At 52.3% G+C, this 18,607-nt stretch overlaps 1 protein-coding gene across 1 annotated transcript; it reads right to left on the bottom strand.

The window, feature by feature from the left end:
* Positions 1-2,507: 2,507 nt before the first annotated feature.
* On the bottom strand, positions 2,508-18,489 carry TMEM240 (transmembrane protein 240). The gene is made up of 3 exons (XM_009325158.1): positions 18,290-18,489; positions 5,932-6,140; positions 2,508-2,656 (listed from the first exon to the last, which is right to left on the bottom strand). Exons 1-3 carry the CDS (start codon positions 18,487-18,489, stop codon positions 2,508-2,510), a joined length of 558 nt encoding a protein of 185 aa, XP_009323433.1.
* Positions 18,490-18,607: the final 118 nt, after the last annotated feature.

The following is an 18,607-nucleotide window of genomic DNA, read 5'->3' as shown; positions in this document are numbered from 1 at the left end:
ATGATATTTCAACTAAGGCCAGTTGCTAGAGCAGGGCAGAACCAGACTTTCAACTCACTCTGAGTTTAGGTCGCTGCCTTAAGTCCCTCTTGTGAGAGGCTCCAAGTAGAAAGATTATTTAAAGTGCTTTTGTTCCCATAACTAGTTCCAGAGACTCAGTATTTGTCCTTATCATGATGGAATCTTCTCCCCTGCAAAATGTTGTCCCATCTGAAGACACGGCCATGACATGTACCTGTTTTATAATACAGTACCTATTCTTCGCCGCCAGTTCCGCGTGTGCCGTCACACGAGGGCAAACGGAACAGCTGTTTGGCCAGCTCTCACCTGGCACTGCAGGAGTAACACTCCATTGAAGCGAGCATCTTACGCCACTTGAGGATGAGCCCGTATGGCCAAATGCACAAAGCTCATACCGTGGGGGAGGTTGCAAAGCCGCGCGTCTTGGAAAGGAGCTGCTTAAAGAAAAGTCATTCTTTTGATACTAACAGGTGGCTGCAGACATTACGACCATGGGAAGTCCGGAATGACAGACAGTCAAGCAGACAGCCGTAAGTATAGACCGGGCAACTATTTAGGCCCAGACAGAAACTGGGGCTCCAAGACAAGAGGCACTAGGGAATAGCAAAGGTAGGAATGGCAGAGAAACAGGTACGTTTGGCTCTTGGCCAGCTCTGGGGCTTGTAAATAACTGAACTGCTCCTGGGCGTAGGAAACAAAGAAAAAAAAAACCAAGACACAGAAGCTGAAGCAGGGAGGAAAAGAGCAGGGAGTCATGGTGTCCTTTTCCCTTCACAGACACTGCAATCAAACAATAGGAGGCCGTTGACGGAGTCACGGAATCCATAGAAGAAAACCGCAGTTTCTGATAATATTCATCATCCTTTTGTTCTGGATGGTTTCCCCATTTAAGCACAAGCCCACTCAATACAAAATGATGAATGACGGTGAAATGATTGGGATTCAGGGCTACCACCTTAAATTCTTGGGGCTAGCGTCTCCCTCCTTTATTCCTCTCAATAAAAACCTCTCTCGTCGCACTGCAGCCAGCGGGGCTGCTGCTGACTGCTGCCCAGCACGTGCAAAAGCGATGCAGTCTGGGTGCGTTTGCTTCACTCCCCCAGCAGAACATGACTGCTACGGGACTCAGATGCCACTGCGCTGTCTAGGTGCACACGGGCTTTATCAACTCCTTCAGGCAACTCTGGCTGGAATTGAAGGAGGTCTCTGGATGTGGAGGTTGGTGTCAGACACTTGATAGCTACCTTGAAACCCACACCTAAGCTGCGACCAGGGGAAGCAAAGGCAAAACCACGTTAGAGCATTCTTGTACTTTGATTCAACCCATTATTGGGACATTTGACTGTGTAGAAGAGTTTGGCTTCAGGCCTACATCTCTCTGTGTTCCTCAAGCCAAGCCCAGCCTGCCGCTGAAGTGCTATTTCAGCTCGGGGCGGTAACACAAGAAGATAGGTGCAGGAAGAGCGAGACTGTTACCAGGACCCTCTCACTGCGTTGTCGGTGTTTCTAGGGTGGTATTAACCAGGGCCTCAGGCTCACCCTCTGAGAAGAGGGGGAGAGCAGCTCCTTTCCTCCCAGGCAAGGGGTGGGTGGTGGTTATGCAGCGGAGGGGTATGACCAGGGTGCAAGCCGGATCTAACACCATTCAACTCAATACACTTCTCCCCGCATATAGGAGCAACTCCTCTCTAGCATTAGCGAAGAGTAACAGCACTGACCTCAGCAAGGTACCGCCAATATAAATGTGGTGTAAACCAGGCGGCACCAGCCCTGTTAAATGGACTGATACCTGACAGTACTGTTCCCCTGGTACTAAGACTCCCTCGATTGCTTAAGGCAGGTTTCAGTGTACAGCAATGCAAACAACAAGTCAGTTATATATTCCCAGGACTTCCTTCCCCCCCAGCAACTCCCCAAAACATGAACCAAAGCAAAAGGGACACTGTGCCTTCACAACCAGCTGGCAGCAGTCCCCATCCAAACCTGTGACCAGCCAAGCCATTCTAGCAACGGACGGAACAGAGCAGAGCAAAACCAAGCCAAAGGACCAAAGAAACGGGGGACTTGAGCTCTTGGATGAGAAACTCTGCATCTTCTTCATGTTGTCCCACCTCCATACCCTTGGCCAACATTCCCCACAGGGTAGCTGGATGTGCAGGACAGCCGTGAATGCCAGGAAAAGGGGGTTGAAAGTATAATGCAAATCTCTCTTCTCTTTTTTGTTTGTTTTTTTGTTTGTCCGCTTTTTACATATATACACAAGTCTGACAATAAAATGTGGAACACAGTGCAATGTCTTGGCTGCGTAGCATCCAGGACTGGCTTAGTTGTGCATCGTGGTGTGCCACAGGGACACACAGGATGGATAAGTAAAATTGTGTCCTCGGCTGGCTTCCACAGAGGAGCAAACCAGTAGCTGTTCCCCTGGAAGAAGAGCAAAGTCCTTTTTAAAATCTCACTGCAGTCTCTGGAGGGGAAGGCATTCCTCAGAGGTGCCGTGGGCTAGGGTGCCCATTATGGTACAGCTTCTGTTTGATGTGCACCATGTTCCCAGTCGCCTCCTCGTACTGCCTGTGATGACGTTTTCTGAACTCCTTTAAGTTACAAAATTTTGGAATCCAAGACCAGGAATTGTCTGGAAGGCAGAAAGGAGAAGGAAGATGAGATATTACAGGAATGGCGAGACCCACGTTCTCCTGCCTTGCCCAGCCCTTTTCCTGGCCGGCCCCGCAGAAATCAGGCACTAGTTACGGCCTTGGCAAGGCCACCCTTGAGGCTTCCCTTCAGACCACGCTTGTTCCCCAGCCAGACTTCATGCCTCGGCTGTAGCCACAGCACTGCCCGCTCCTCTCCCAGCCTCGCAGCAGCCTCTGCCCTGAACACAATCCACAGATACCCGCCCCTCAGACACGACCCTGAGCAGACAGGGGCTCGTCTCGAGAGGGGAAACAAGCAGCAATGGCTTGTTTCGAGAGAGGCGCAGACGGGCTGCGCTGGCCCTTCATGACAGTGGGAGTTAGAAGAGGCAAACTCCAGCTTGCTACTGCTGGTAGGAACCAACTCCTTGTCATGAGCCCTACTCTCCAGCCCTCCTCGTGCCTTATTCGCACTCCGAATGTCGTGCTAACAGTATGGGCAAGATTCAGCAAAGGCAGTAACCTCATACTGATCTCTGCAGCTAGCAGGGAGCTGCTGTGGGGACCAAGCTGCCAGGGAAACAGCAGCACGCTGCTGCTGCATACGTATCGTCCCTGTTCAACCCTGGCTCTTTCCTTCTGTCTTCTGAAACATTGCCCAATTTCACGCAACATCAGCGCAAGCCACTTTCTGCCCCACGGCCAGTACAGGCTGGACAGCATCATTCTTTTTATCCCACGTTTCAGCTCTCAGCCCACGAACCTTTCCCTGTAGCAATGTTTCAGCTGCCGTTCAGTTTCATAAGGGCTTTGGATCTTTCCACCCAGAAATACACATAGCCCAGCCCCACAAAGGAGAATCTGAAAGTTCCCTGAGAATGATAGACTGTATAAAGTTGCACTATTGCAACTAGCATGAGTGGTATGTGGCTGCTCCGACCAGCACTGCGGCTACTGTGAAGCGCAATCCGATGTCTGAGTTTCTATAGAATATTTTCTATTTTAAGAAATCCTTTCCATCAGGAAGGAGCTATAGGTTATTCTAATAGACCAAAATTTAAGCTGGTCAGGCCACACCGTGACATTGAGTCATTGCTAAGTGGTACTCATGCATTGCAGGGAGGGCTCTATATTCTGTACCAGTACAGTATTTTGTATTACCCCTACCCCTATCTCCCATAGTCACAGGCACCATTTCTTTCTCTAGAAGGAAATTTTAGCTTAGGTACTCGTTCAACAAAGAAATAAGTACCCTTTCTGCTTATTGCCTTTAAAATTACTAGATTTGCATAGTTGATTTGAATGAATAGGAAATACCTAAAAGCTCAACATTCATTATTTTGCTCCAAATTCCCCAGTGATTTTTTTCAGCCCGTCTTTAGTGAAACGTACTCAGCATAGCCCACAAGCGCGCTGTTTTCTCTTTGGGCAGAACAGTTCAAGGCATGTAAAAACCTTTACTGGAACGAGACATCACGTCCCGTTCCACGGTATACACCGGACACCCCACCTAAAGATTAGATGAGGAGGGCTTTCAGGGTCTCTTCTACCACACATTTGATTGCGAGGACGCAGGGTCGTTAATAGAGCCGGGAACGGTGCAAGCGCACGGCTGTGGCACAACCAACCTGGTTTAAGAGCAGACCGGTCCCGTGTGGCTGGTGCAACACCACTGAGACGGCACTAAGAGACAAGGTCTCAGGCCAGAGGGGGTGTCAGCCTTCCGCATCGTGAAAGGGGCACTGCCAGTGGGGTTGCTAAGGGAAGAAAGAGCTGGGTGCAAAGTAACACTGCATTCATTTTCTGAAAATACGTATCATCTGCACAGTATATTGCACCATTGGGCAACCCCTTCTTAAAGCCTTAGACTATGCATACACAGGGAGGGAAAAAAAGAAAGAAAAACGATCATTCAGCTTAACTACTAAATTAATTACTAGCATTACCCTGAATTACTAAAAATAAAAGTCTATGCAGTATCCATTCACAAGAAGGTAGGTTAGATGGCGATACCATGTCTGTAGCTCACCGCTCCATTACGAAAGGCAACAGCTCTGAAGAACAATATCGCTGTACTCGCTACAGCATCTCACCCAAGGATAGCTCTTGCCAGCCCTGCTGACTTCACGAGCACTGATGAGATCACAGCCACAGGGGGTCTGATCAAAACCAGGTGTCACAGCCTGAAGATTGGCTCGGTACCTTAGATCTCACTGGAAACTCTGACAATTAGCCTTCTGCTTGGGAAATGGCAGCAACACAGCCTCAAGAGAGTCCTGGTTCAGAAACTGCTCAAGCAGGCTGCTGGGGATTTGGGAAGACTAATGAGAAATTAATATCATTTTGATCTGAGTTTTTAGAAAGAGATAGTCCACTTCCCTAATTAGAATTTCTTACAGGTTTACAGATAAATCTTTCTCTTGCTCACTCTCTTCTTCCTCTGAGTTGTAATTTAACAGACACTACCAGTCAGAGTTAGAAAGACTGAGATTTGTAGGTACACTGGTACGGAATTTCAAGTCACTCACTATTTTAATAGTTTTTCTGTGCTTTTTCCCCTCCAAAAATTAAAGTCCATGGGATGTCCATGCTGAGAGAGCCAAGAGGGGCAGCGAGGGCCTCTGAAGGAGCATCTGTTGGTCATTCTCAGGATGTTAGTTCAGGATGCTAAGCTAAGTGGTCCAAAGACTAACTAGTACGGCTAACACTTTTCCCTGTGGGGCTGATGTCACTACTGAAAAAAATTGACACATCTGGAACAGCAATGAGGATGGGGGAACCTCAGCTGATGCGTCCCTGACACAACACAGAAACGTCTGTCATTGTCATCACATTGTCACAAGTTTCTACAAACAACAAGAAGCTGCACTCCGTAAGCATGTGCCTGGCTGCAAATTATATGCACAGAAAAATCCAGATTTCAGGGAAGTTTTGTCTGGCCTGAAAATACTCTGCCCACATGTGCAGACATACAACCACCATCTGCCAGCCTGCCTACGGGTAAACATGTTGCTTTCCATCAAACACCCCTTTGCACCAACACATACTTCACACTTTCCAAAGCAGAGCCCTCAAGGCCAGGATCCTCGGCCGGCTGTTTCCACGTAAACGTTCCTGCTTGTACGAAGAGGGCTGGGATACGGCTGGTCAGGCCTGTGCCAAATCTACACGGGACAAACGCTGCAAGGCTGTTGACCTCCTCCCTCTCCACCAGCCTCAGAGGACAGGGCAAGAGATTGAGGAAAAAGAAGGGAGCCCATGGGGCTGCACTTACCATACCGTCGGCTAGTTCTCCAGGCTCGCACTGCATAATGGAGAACCCCATCCATCCACACCAGAAACCAGCTTATACAAAAGCCCAGCAAAAGTCCCAGCATCAGATCAATCTCTTGCTTGGTTACATTGTCAGTCACAAAGTAATTCTCCGAGGAGTCCACCACTGACTGATCCCCATCGTATGGAATAACATAATGGACATGATGCCTGTTGCAGGGAACAGAAACAGGGAAAAGCATCAGTGGAGAAGAGCAGGGTACATTTTCCATCCAGCGCCTGCTCTTGTGGCCAGGGGCTGGTTTAACACCACTCCTTTGAGTTTCTACCAACATCCCTGGAAGCAGAAGTGCTGTCTTGGCTTTCTGTGCTTATGTCAGCAGAGGAATTGGCAGAGAGCGAGGTAGAAAAGTACAGAAACCTGAACCCATGCCTGGAACTTGTGTCGCATTCCTGACACAGGCTCTCTGTGCCGAAGTTCGTCATCTGTAAAACGGAAGATAACATTACGGACAGCATGAGGTTGGAGTGGTCACCCCCCAGAGTCGTAAGGGGCACTGCTGCCTTCATGTTCACAGGCAGAGGTCAATAACGCTTTGCTCCTGGGAGTACACACGGTCTGAGAGTGCAGCTGTGTAGCCCTGCAAGTGCAACCGTAACATACTGCCTCACTGGAGTTAGAAAAGTCCTCTGCTGTGCAGCACTGCCAGTGCTAGCAGCTTCATGGCACTTCTCCAGAGATGTGCTGTCTTGCTTAACGTCCCACCTCTCAGAGTAAAATGAAAATCTATCTTTCACATATTAGAGCAGAGCATGTTTACAGCCATGGAGGAAGTACTTGAAAGCATGCCTTGAATTCATCCTCAGACAGCAGATGGCAGAGACCCCGCAGCGTATCACTCCTGGAAAAGTCACGCGAGCTCTAAGACCGTCTCAGGTTCTCTTACTGCATGACTGGGGTGGTTAGGGACGCGAGGTCTCCGTCACCCTCCTCAAGGAACAGGCAGCAATTACTGCCTGTAGCAGATGATAGCAAGAAATCTCCCTCAGCACAGGAGCAGCCAGCAAGCACCCCCTTAGCGCCCCGAATGCCGCCTGGGGTAAATGGCAGCTGCAGCCAAATCTCACAGCTCCCTCCTGCAGCGCTCTGGCTCAGGAAGGTCTCCCAGCCCGACCCTGCTGGGTGCAGGGTCTGCCAGCACCCTGCAGCCTGCCTCCCATCTCATCCCACCATTCATCACTTGCCGGGGACGCGGCCAGAGGCCTGGCCTGACCTTGCATTGTAGCCAGTTTCCAAAAAAAAGCCATCAGCTTAGTGCTGTCCCCAAGCAGCCCAGCACAGAAGTGCAGCAGATGCCCCCCGCCTGCCAACATGCACGGCGGCATGCAGCAGGGAGGGCTGCTGTGCCACAGGCTGCCAGTCTCCTTAGAAGGAAAGGATGGACTCTGGAGCTTTCAGAGACTTACGTCTCTCTCAGGGGTTCTGGAGAGGCTGGCCCCATGCCTTACGCCAGAAGAGCGACTGGGTTCATTTGTGCAATGAGGCGATGGAGACCAAGCTTGGGATGATGCTGAACTGCTTGAAAGACCCTCATTAACTTGGGAAAAGCAGGAAAATGCCAGGGATGGAGTGAGGGAGTTGTAGAGTAGAAAAAATAAGGCAGGTCTGAGGGGGCTGAATGGGAGGGGACCAGCTGTGACAGGTGAGCTGAGCATGTGGGATAGGAGGATCCCAGATCACAGGGGATGCAGGATGCAAAGCAAAACTGGAAGCAAGCTGCTCTGGAGCCTCTGCATCTGCTTTAAATGGCTCTTAACCTTCCCTGAGAGCAGCCAGGAGCCATGAGGCTGCCCAGGCTCTGTGCTTAGCCATCCTGCCTCCTCCCACTGCCTGATTTAGAGGCAGGCACTGCTTGGGCAGGTGCTGTCACTGCTGCCAGGGAGCCCACGAACGGCCAGCGAGCCACGGTGAGGTGCGCTCAGCAGCCCCACGTGCCTGCCAGCACTGCTAGGGTTGCATGCATCAGACCACCACGACAGTCCTGGCGCTGCAGCATAGATGCATCACCAGCGCTCCCAGCTCAAGGCCAGAGCACAGCAGCATGGGCTCTCCCCAGCATTGCCCACCGCCACCCCCCACCAGCATCACCTACACTCACGTCCTTCCCACATCCATGCACCCAGCCCTGCTCCCACATGCAGGAGAGGAGGCAATCGCTGGAGGCCTCTGAATATGCATGAGGTGCAGGTTGCTCAATAATCATGCCTGAGAAACGTCCAAATATTTACACAAACAAACCTCCACTCAAAGGAACCTACTGAAAACAGCCCTAATCTCAGCAATGACTTAATGGAGGCCACCTGCACCAGAGGCACCAGCTCCCGGCAGATCAAGACATGTAGGGCTGGTGTACAACCTGGTGCCGTAGCATGTGGGGGGTGGAAAAGGCTGTGTGGATGGGAAGCCCATCTAGCCATGCTCCTGCTGTCTAGTACTGCTCCCCATTTGCATTCAGCGAAGGCCCCAGTAGCAGGGGCTAGACTGGGGCAGTAGCAGAAGGGAGATGCATCCAGGCCACCTCTGCTGGCAGCTCAAAGTGACCTCAGAGGCTAAGGGCAGGCCCTGCTCATGCCTCCTCTTGCTGGTTGGTTTGTTACCAGAGATCTTTTCCCTCATTTGGCTAGGGAAAATCTAGGGGGCAGAGGGTGTGTGAGGGAGGGCTCCCAAAAAGGGAGCTCTTATTCGTGAATGGGAGGGCTCCCATTAATTTCAAGAACACAGCCAAGCAGCGTTGCAGAAGGGGAAAAGGCAAGCTTCACACATACCTCCCACGTGTTATGCTTCTCCAGGCAGGTATCCCTGGCAGGTCCTTAACTTACACCCTTTTGCTTCTTGCAGTACAGAAACAGCCTAAGGGCTAAGTCCACAAACACCTCCAGAAACCTAGACTCTTTGAAATGATCAAGAACTTGAGTGCCTCAGCAGGAGCTGGTACGTATCTCCTCTGCCTTGTTGTGCCACAACCCACAGGGCTATCTAAAGCCTCCCCATGCAGAGCATCACTAACACACAGCCACCTCTGGGGTTGAGAGAAGCAAAACTTCTTAGACACATCAAGGACAGACCCATTCCTAGGAAGTGAGTGCAGACCTCTCTTCACACATGAAGTGTTTTTTCACAGAGGGTCTCAGCCCTGTACCAAAAGAGAGTCCTAGAGTACACTCCTCCCACTGCCAAACTTCCCCCAGTGCTCCGGAGCAGGGATGTGCCTGTAGCACTCGCATATGTGCGCGCACACGCGCACACACACGCAGCACGGCCAGCACTGCAGTAACATGGGACACGGCACTCTCCTCACGTGCTTCACAAGAGGTTTTTCCTACCACACAGTCTGCTTTCTTCACAGCCCTTGTTCTCTGCTGGCAGGGCATTGAGGGAAGGGACACAGTCACCTCTTCCCTGCCTTGTCCCTCTCCTCAGTGCAGGCTGACTCTGCACACTGCAGTGGGATCTCCTCCAGCTCTCCTAGCTTCCTCTGGTCATCGCTGGGCTGAACGGCACCTTGGGGGCAGCAGCAAGGGCCTGACACTCCTTTTGTGTCTGCAGCTCCCTTTCCATGTGCAGGGGACTGTCCCCAAAGGCCAGCGATTTCAGCGTCCAGACTCAGAGGTGAAGTCCCTGTTTCTGCCCTGTAGCTTCCATAAACTCACAGAATGGTTAAGGTCGGAAAGGACCTCCGGAGGTCATCTGGTCCAACCCCAAGCTCAAGCAGGGCCACCCAGAGCTGCTTGCCCCGGACCATGTTCAGATGACATTTAAATATCGCCAAGCAGGGAGACCACAACCTCTCTCAGCAACCTGTCCCAGTGCTCAGTCACCCTCACAGTGAAAAAGTGTTTCCTGGTGTTCAAGCAGAACCTCCTGTGTTTCAGTTTGTGCCCATTGCCTCTGGTCCTGTCACTGGGCACCACTGAAAAGAGCCTGGCTCTGCCTTCTTCATACCCTCCCTTCCTGTATTTATACACATTGGTAAGATCCCCCCTGAGCCTTCTCTTCCGCAGGCTCCACAGCACAGTGAGTCTGGGTCTGTAGCTCATTTAGATCTAGAGGCTGCGGATGGAGTGGGGCAGACAGAAGGACAACATAACCATCTCTGGGGTGCAACTGAAGTTAGCAACAACCATTTTCAACACAACCACTCCAGTGTGAGAGCACCAACATCTCTGCATACCCATGAGCCATTAGGCGCATCTCAGACAGACAACGGAGAGAGGAAGCTCCAGGAAAGGATGGCTGGTTGACCCTTTCTCACTGTTCATGTGTGGGCTGGGGCTGGGCACACAAAGTGACCACTGGCTTCCAGCATTCCATAAGGAGGGATTCAGTCCTCACAGTGCTCCTGTGCCAGCCCTTTGCCTGTACAGTCTGAAGTGCTGTGGGACAGTCGTGCCCAGGGGAGAAAGGAGTCAGTCCCGTTGTATGGTGAGCCACCAAGAAGTCCAAACGTGATTCATGGGAGGCAAAATTCAACAGAGAGCAAAAACTTTGACCTATCTGGATTTGGCAACTTAATTTTCCAAGTATCAGAAATCAAAGTTGGATCCCAGGAGCAAATTTCCTTAACAGAAAAGCTTCCTGTCACTGCAGCACCCCCGGAAAGCACTCGAGGCACTGCACTGCTACCTTCCAGGCAGCTTTTGGGATCTCTGAGTTCCCAGAGTAGCTCTGTGCAGTGGAGATGCCAGTGCTAAGTTTCCACTCTGCAGAGTTTTCTGGAAAGGGTTTAGCAAGGCTCAGGGAAGATGAATTTTTCCTGCTAGTGCAACAGTTGGGAGATCTGAGCTGCAGGGATTTTTATGCTTTGTTTTGGCTTAACAGGATTGGGTGGTGCCACTGAGACGGGGAGGAGAACAGCGACAGACCCCCAGAAGTTTTCTGTTGCAGCTCAAGTCCTTGGGGATGTTACAGGAGTGGTTCAGAGACACTGGCACATCAGCACAGCATGTTATTAATAGTGTGCAAAGGTCCAGGATCCCCTCTGCACATCAAGGGAATTGGAAACTGGAACGTGGCCTGGATGGCTCTGGGGGCTGGATCCAGTGAGGAAACGTATCACCTCTAAGCTGAGCATAATGTGGGTGCAGCAAGCCGCCACCAGCTCCGCACCAGTGCACTTCCAGGGAAGGCAGGCAGTGCTGGAGACCAGGTTCTGGCAGGGCAGCTCCTCAGAGCAAATGCTTTTGGCCAGACCTTGTTTTCAGAAATGTGACCGTCCAGGGGCTGACATAATCCTCCAGCCAGTGCCTGTTTCACCAGCCAAAGACCTTTGAGAAGAGATGAAAACCTCCTTCAGCCTTGCACCACCTCAGCCAGCAGTCAGACGACTGACGTGGGTGTGAGGACTCTAGGGTTCACAGCACCCTCAGCTGCGAGAGAGCTGTCACAAAGTACACGTGGTCCTCAAAAGGTAAACCCACATCCTGACCATGTTTCTTTACAAGAAAAAGATGTACCAAATAACCTGAGGGCCAATTCCTGGGCAGATCAAGCTGGTAGCAGTCGTCACAACAGATACAGGCCAAATTATTCCTACTAGGTTAATCATGTGCCACCTCTCTTCATGTGCCATGCACCTTCAGCCACACCTAACAGCCATGCCCACCCTGACGTGGTGGAGCTTCCACAGGAAGCAGATGTAATTGTAGGAAAAGAAACGTAACCACACTTCAGGCCAGAAACACCCTCGAAAGCAAGAGGGGCTGGTGATTGCCAGCAGCTGCTCTCCTGAAGCAAGTGAGAGGCTGGATTTGCTGATCCGTCCCCAGCCAGACAGCACCTGACTCAGGTGAGAAACTGAAGCTGCTGGACAAAGGGAGCACAGTGTTTGTGTCTGTCCGTGTGTGCTTGAGCTGTGGCATCCCTGTCCCCTTTCCCAGTCTTTGTGACAAAGGGGGAAGACCTCCTCTCCTCCCGCCCAGGGCAAGCAGTGCAGCGGGCTGGAGCAGAGCCTTGGCCAGCATGGCTGGGAAGTTTCACTACAGAGCTGCCCAAAGCGCTATTGTCCCTTCCAGTGACCTTGCGTGTGTGCTGGCTGCTGCAGCCAAAGCACAGCACGGGAGTCTTTAAAAAAGCACCACTGATCTGTCGTTTTAAATGCAAAGAGCCTGTCGCTGCCTCTACGCTTCCCACTTCCCCCCTCCGCTGGGGATGTTGGTACGCTGATGCTCTGGCTCAGCTTGGCTCCCTCCTGGGCAGATGTCAGTCTCAGTCGGTAGCAGACATGTCACATCTCCCAGGCTCATGTTGCAGCTGTCACAACCTGGCTGGACCGACCCATTCCCCATCTCCAGCTGCAGCAGGCTTTGGGGGAACATGGCTTATCCTGCCTTGCTGGCCAGACCCCAGGCACAGCCACCAAGGCATGCCCTACACGGGGGCTGCAAGCAGAGCTAGAGGGAGGCAAAGAGCCTCCCTGTTCTACATCCCTGTCTGACCTTGCAGCCTCTCCCCAAACATGCCAAACAGCCCAGCGCCTCTCAGAGCCATTGCCAGCAAAGCCAGTCTGCAGACCAGTGTGGATGGCACCACTGCACAGGTGAAAACATCTCCCTGGGACCCTTCACGCTGTAGCTGCTCCCAGAAGCCCAAGAAAGGCCTGGTGGTCTCCAGCACCAGGCAATAAGCACTCCCAGCCTCCCAGCACGTCCACACAGGATCTGGGGACAAAGAGGTTTAACGGCTTTTCCAGAGTGGCTGGGAAAGGAGGAAACAGAGCAAAAATGTATTCTCTGTGTACCTCCCGACAGCAGTGCTGCGAGCCTGGGAGAAGCGTTGGCATGTCCCTACTCTGAGTGTGGAGGGCAGCGTTTGGCCCCTTATGGACAGAGCCCAGTGAGCAGCATTATTCGAACCCATGCTGCCACAAGACAACACCGCTCCAGCACCACCAGCCACCCTCCCTGGTCACTGGTGCTGCCAGTGACCCCAGCATCGGGGCAGAGCCCCAGCCAGCAGCCACCTCACACATTTCCACCCTGTGCCCAGCCATGCTCCTGGGAAGCAGCCCATTGCACTGCAGGGTCTCCATGCACACCAGTCGCTCAGGACAGGTTCAGCTTAGCCTTCCACTGAGACTTTCCCTCCTCATCAGAGCCTGGTGAGAGCAGGGCTGAAGTATCCCTCAGGCAGGAAGAGCTGACTTGAGGGCTGGCCAGGCCCCCAGCTCTGCTGCAGGGTATTGGCATTCAGGTAAGGCTGACACTCCTCCCAGTCCTTTCCAACCCCGCTCACGGGGAGAGACTTTGCCTGGGAGGGAAAGACTCACCCAAGGTCACTCAGAAGGTCAGTGGCAAGGAGAATACATGCCCGAGCTCCTGAGGTCCCTGTCCTTTCCCAGACCAGGAACTTCTAAGCCCCCCAGGCTGTTTTGATGGGTCCTTGCACCATGCAGGTGTCATCTGTTCTCTCCATCTCACCCTGCCTCCACGGACGCCCTTTGGTGTTTTTCCTTTGTATGACATCACCCAGCTCCTGATCTGCTGCCAGCTCTCTGCTTCCAGAGAGGACCCTTTACTGGCTGGGACAGAGACGTTCGGACTGGGGCAGCGCTACACTTCTGCAGTCCTCCAATAGCTCTGCTCTCTCCTGGGAACAGGTACATCCCAAGGAGGTAGGACCAGAAGGACCGGGCTGCTTGCATGTAGGCAGGCACCAACATAGTGATTTGGACAGTCTAAATATCTCCACATGCTGAGGACAGAGAATGCCAAACTCCCCCAGGGATCTGGTCCAGCAGGCACATTCCTGCATGGCATCAACAGGAGCCAGCAGGAGTGTAAATGTGGTGGTTACCCCTTCTTCTTCCAGCAAGAAGGCAGATGTTAAGAGGGGAACAGTCCCTGTCGTACCGGGCATGTCTGTGCAGGCTCAGTGTCAGCACCAGGTGCCAGGGCTGGCCTTGTCTCTCTGCTGATGTTCTCACTCCATGCACCGTCACTACACCAGCTTCCCTTCCCAAGCACCTGGCAGGACTGTTTTCCCACCGAACAGCTCTGGATGCGCTTCGACTGGCCGCAGGGGTTCTGGCGCCTTTGCCCTCCTTGGCTCTAGTGCTGCCAGTAGGGTAGCCGAGTGGGAAAGCACCAGTCCAGCCTAACAGCAACACCCCACCTGCACAGATGAGTGCATCTGCTCCCCCCCACAGCCCAGAGGACGAGCCGTCTCAGCTCTCAGAGCAGGACCGCTCCTGTGGCAAAGGCACTGTCCAGCCCAGGCTCACTCAGACTGAAAAGAGTGACTCGGTGGAGGTTGCCACTTAACAGACCGCAAATATGCATCAGCCTTGACCGCCCGTTTCTGTGCACTGGGCGGGAGAGAAGGGCAGCCTGCAGACAGCATTACCTCCCAGCACCACACAGCCAGCCAGCCATGGGGTCCAGTCCCTGCAGCCACAGGCAGTCACTGAAAACTTTGCACAGCACAGCCTTCGCAAGCACCCTCTCAGTTCTCCTGCGTCCAGCAAGACGCCACGACTCCCTTCCGACATCGCAGACCTGAAAAGCACCTGCCGGGGCCCGGCATAGCGAGGTCACTCTTGCCTCAACAAATTGCTACCTTGCTTCTGGCATAAAGTGACAAGCAACAGCTTCAGCCTCAAATAGCCCCAGTGACGCTGACCCCACAGGGATGTGCATAGCGAGGGTGGAGATCAGCCTTAGCAGTGCCAAGTGTCCAGCGTTCAGCAGTGCCTGAAGATGGGGCGGGTTTTCTTTCTCACATGTCTTGACCCCAGTGACTCTCCCCAGTCACTGCTAACACACCGAGTGCTTAGGAACATGGGAAAAATCCAAAGTATAGTTCCCAGCTGCAGGAAATTAGGCCCTCTCTCTGAGGCAAGGGTTGGCAGAGGGCATTTCAGGAAGAAGTGGGCAGGGTGCCATAAGCTAGCACTCCCTTTCAGTTATCCTGGGACCTTCTTGCTGAGCCCAGTCCCCCATGGAGAGGAGAACAGGGAAAGTCCGGGGAAAGACACATCACTGCCCATGAGGAGAGACCCCAGCCACAGCCTCCGTGCAACCTGAAGAGCTCTTTGAGGAGACAGCCAGAACAGTCTGCCCTGCTGGCCAGGCACCCAGGCAACTCTAATGAGCCTAGAGCCACCAAAATGTGGGCAGAGCCTGGGGCACCCCTGGGTACGGCTCATGCTGCTGCCTGCCAGCCTCCCACCAGAGACCAACACTGGAGGGAGACTCACCGTGTCCCAGCTGCCCCTCCCCGGGGAGCAGAAAGTGTGGACAGAAACAAGTGATAAGAGGGAGCTGGAAACATAGCCAGACCCCATCCTGCTGCCAAGGGAGTGGAGATCCGGGCTGCAGATGCACTAATGACACACATCTGCCTTTGGCCCCCCGCCTGCTGTGATCTCAGCCAGGAGCCAAACGCCCAGGGCTGCCTGCAGTCTCCCCATTCTTCTGGCTGGGAAGGGCACTCTAGCGTCAAAGAGCGGCAGGGACAGCCAAGGGCTGAAGTCTGGGCTTTCTCCCTGGAGCCATGCAGGGATGAGGTGGGACATAGAGGCCTGAGAAGGGCAGAGCACGGAGCCCCAAATCCCCTGCACGCCCGGCTTCAGCTGGCACCTGAGACACACACAGAGTCAGCCCCCACTGTCCACAGCCACCACCAGCAAGGCAACAGTTCCCAGCCCCTCACGCTGACATAAGCTCAGTGCAGATTCTGATTTCTTCTGGAGAGCACATCCTGCGGTACGCTGGATGCCCAAGGCCAGGTACTCACAGTCCAGCCTGGGGTGCTTAGAAATGGTAGACCATTCCTGGCGAAGGGGTCCACTCTGATACCTTGAGGAAGGATACAACCAGGATAGGAGAGTGGAGGGAAAGCGCTTCTGAACGAATTAGTTGGTGTGACTGACACTACAACCTAGGCTAGGGCAGGAAGGAAAAACAGTAATTGCAGCAGCTCAACCTATTGCACGTCAATCTTTATTCCAATTCCTCCTTCTCCTCCATTTCTGCAACATTTACTCATTTTCCCCATTCCTGCCTGCAACACACTGAACTGCACCCAGTTCCCTCCTCCAAGGACTCCCTTTGGTTATTGGCAAATTAAGAGTCCTTCGTCAATCCCTGGTACCACTGTTCACAAGATGCTCCAGGATGCATCCTTGCCTAGTGCAAGGCAGAATTGCTTATGGCTCACGCTATGTGCACTAAAGGCCTGCACTCAGAGCACTTGGGCAGCTAACAAAAAGGACGAGGCGTATTCAGCATCGCCTGCCTTTTAAATCGGAGAACTCCAAACACTGGCATTCGGGCAGCAGGTCGGAGCTCACAGAGAGCAGGTGAGGACCACAGACCAAACCTTAGCATGAGGCCACACAAAGTCCCATAGCATAGGGGTGCTTTGTGCAAGAGCCTCCTACATCAGAGCACGAACACATTGAAACCAATGCTCGTGCACAACAAGAGCCCATGCCCAGGAGCGGAGACTGGTATGCTATTTCTGTTGGCAAGAGCCATTGCTTCCACATTTCTAAGGCAACTGGTAAACTTCCGCTTTTTGCCTCCTCTCAGATCCATGCTTGACAATTTGGAAGCTGTTTTGTGCACTTTCTAAGAAATGACCTAACTATGTCTGGGGAGAGTGCCATGGCTAATTTATCTATCTGCCTCAACAGCATCTCTGCAGACATACAGTTAGAGGAGAGAGGAGTGCCCCTGCCACCTTCTCAGACTTGGGCAGAAGGGACACTGCCAACAACACCAGTGAGACCTAACACTCCTCAGTCGCCCCAGACGATGTTAAAGTCTATTACCAGCAGCCAATTTTCACACCACTGAACACAGCTGTGACAAGTAAAAAGAAAAATTGGGTGAAGAGGCAGAGGAAAACTCTTAAACTAGTGAAAAACATCAAGAAGGCTCAAAAAAATTACCTAAGAAAAAGCCAATCCCTGCCAAAAAATGTCAAAGACACTGTGGACGTTTCTTGTCCACAGTCTTCCCAATTGACCTTAACACAGAGGTGCCTGTGGTGCCCAAGGAGCCAGGTATTTAGGGTCTGCTTACGAGATCACTCAGGGCCTGGCTGCATTTGGCCCTAGAGGTGCTGCTTGTACCTTCTTTGCTGTTCTGACACAGGAGTCTGAGGAGGAACTGTGGGGAGAAAGGTAACGATCACCTTCGGTAAATGAAGCAGAGTGGAAGGGCAAAGCGGTTTCCCTTCATTAAGCTATGCACATCCCAGTTTCAGCTTAGCTTCCACACCAGGGACACCAGAGGGATGTGATGCCTGGGAGACAGGATGCAGCTGGTTCCAGAGGCAGCTCAAAGAGGAGTAAAGCTCAGTCTAAATGTTGGATGTGGCAGGGGAGGGCTCCCCCGGCATGTCCTTTAGCTGGGACAGCCTCGTGCTGCTTTACTCCCCCACAGAGAAGCAACTCTCCAGCAGGCAATGAGTAACCAGGCACAGGAGGGGAACGAGGCCTCTAGGAGCGCAGGATAAGGATCGCTGACAACAGTCCCACAGAGAAGAGAGAAATTCACCTCCCCAAAACTCAGTCCCCAGGCTCTAACACAGAGCAGCCGAAGCCCAGTTACAAGCCGAGCACCTCAGCGATTACACACGACACAAGAAGTGCTACGGTGTTTAGGAGAATTAAGCACTGCCAAACAGCCATGGAGAGAGGTAGGTATTTATCCAGTCATAAACTTGTACTCAGCAAAGGCATTACTCTTAGCATAGAATCCGCCCTGCTGCTCTCAGCTTACTAAACGCTCCACAAAAGCACAGACCAGCTACTTCAATGTGCTCTGTCCAGCATCTTTACAACTCTCAGGAGAAAAGCCACAGAGAATTAAAAGCTGATCAAAGATTACAAAGCCTCAAAGTGACGCGGTTCTAGACAGCAACGCTCCTTCCTGGACACAGATCCTCTGGGTTCTCCAAACTCCATTCCATTTAAGCCAACCACCAACTGCAACACCCAGACCACAAACACACTGAGAAACAACACTGCCCAGTGACAACAAAGGCAAAATGACAAGCATTTAAATGAAAGTTACTCACTTTCCCAGGGCTCGCAGATGCATATACACAAGCATGCACACAAAGGAAAATGGACTTCCAGGCCCACAGAAAACTCTTCTTCCGGAAAAACAAAAAAACCCCCTGTGTTCATGCAGGAGGTGCTGAGGAAGGTGAGACACAGCCAGAATGCCAAAATGGTAGTCCAGCCAGCAGCACCCTGCCGCTGGCCACCACCTCACTGTGCCTTTCCAATGAGACGAGGTGGGAAGGGGCTGGGGGGACAGGTGAGAGAGATCTTATGCAGGTAACTTACCTTCCACAGTTGCAGTGACAAACTCGGTCTTCCCCTCTCAGATGCGGTAAGATGTAATTGTGAAATCTGTCCAACAACGCATTCATGTCCATCAAGCAAGCTATTGCCTGTAAGAGCCCATAACCAAGGCATCTGGTCAACTCTGGATGATGGAATAAAACATTGACTCTAGTTTGATTGCCAAAGACTGAAGCAGTCATAAAGAAAATAATCTTTGGTGTTTAATGGAGCACACACACATGCACACACACGCATACACACAGAGGTGCACAGGCTAAGGGACAGTGCGGGGGGGGGGGGGAGCGGGGGGGGGGAAAC

Source organism: Pygoscelis adeliae, unplaced genomic scaffold, assembly GCF_000699105.1.
Source record: "Pygoscelis adeliae isolate BGI_AS28 unplaced genomic scaffold, ASM69910v1 Scaffold36, whole genome shotgun sequence".
Classification (NCBI taxonomy): Eukaryota; Metazoa; Chordata; class Aves; order Sphenisciformes; family Spheniscidae; genus Pygoscelis; species Pygoscelis adeliae.
The sequence above is the reverse complement of the archived record's forward strand: the minus strand, read 5'-3'. Positions and strand labels throughout refer to the sequence as shown.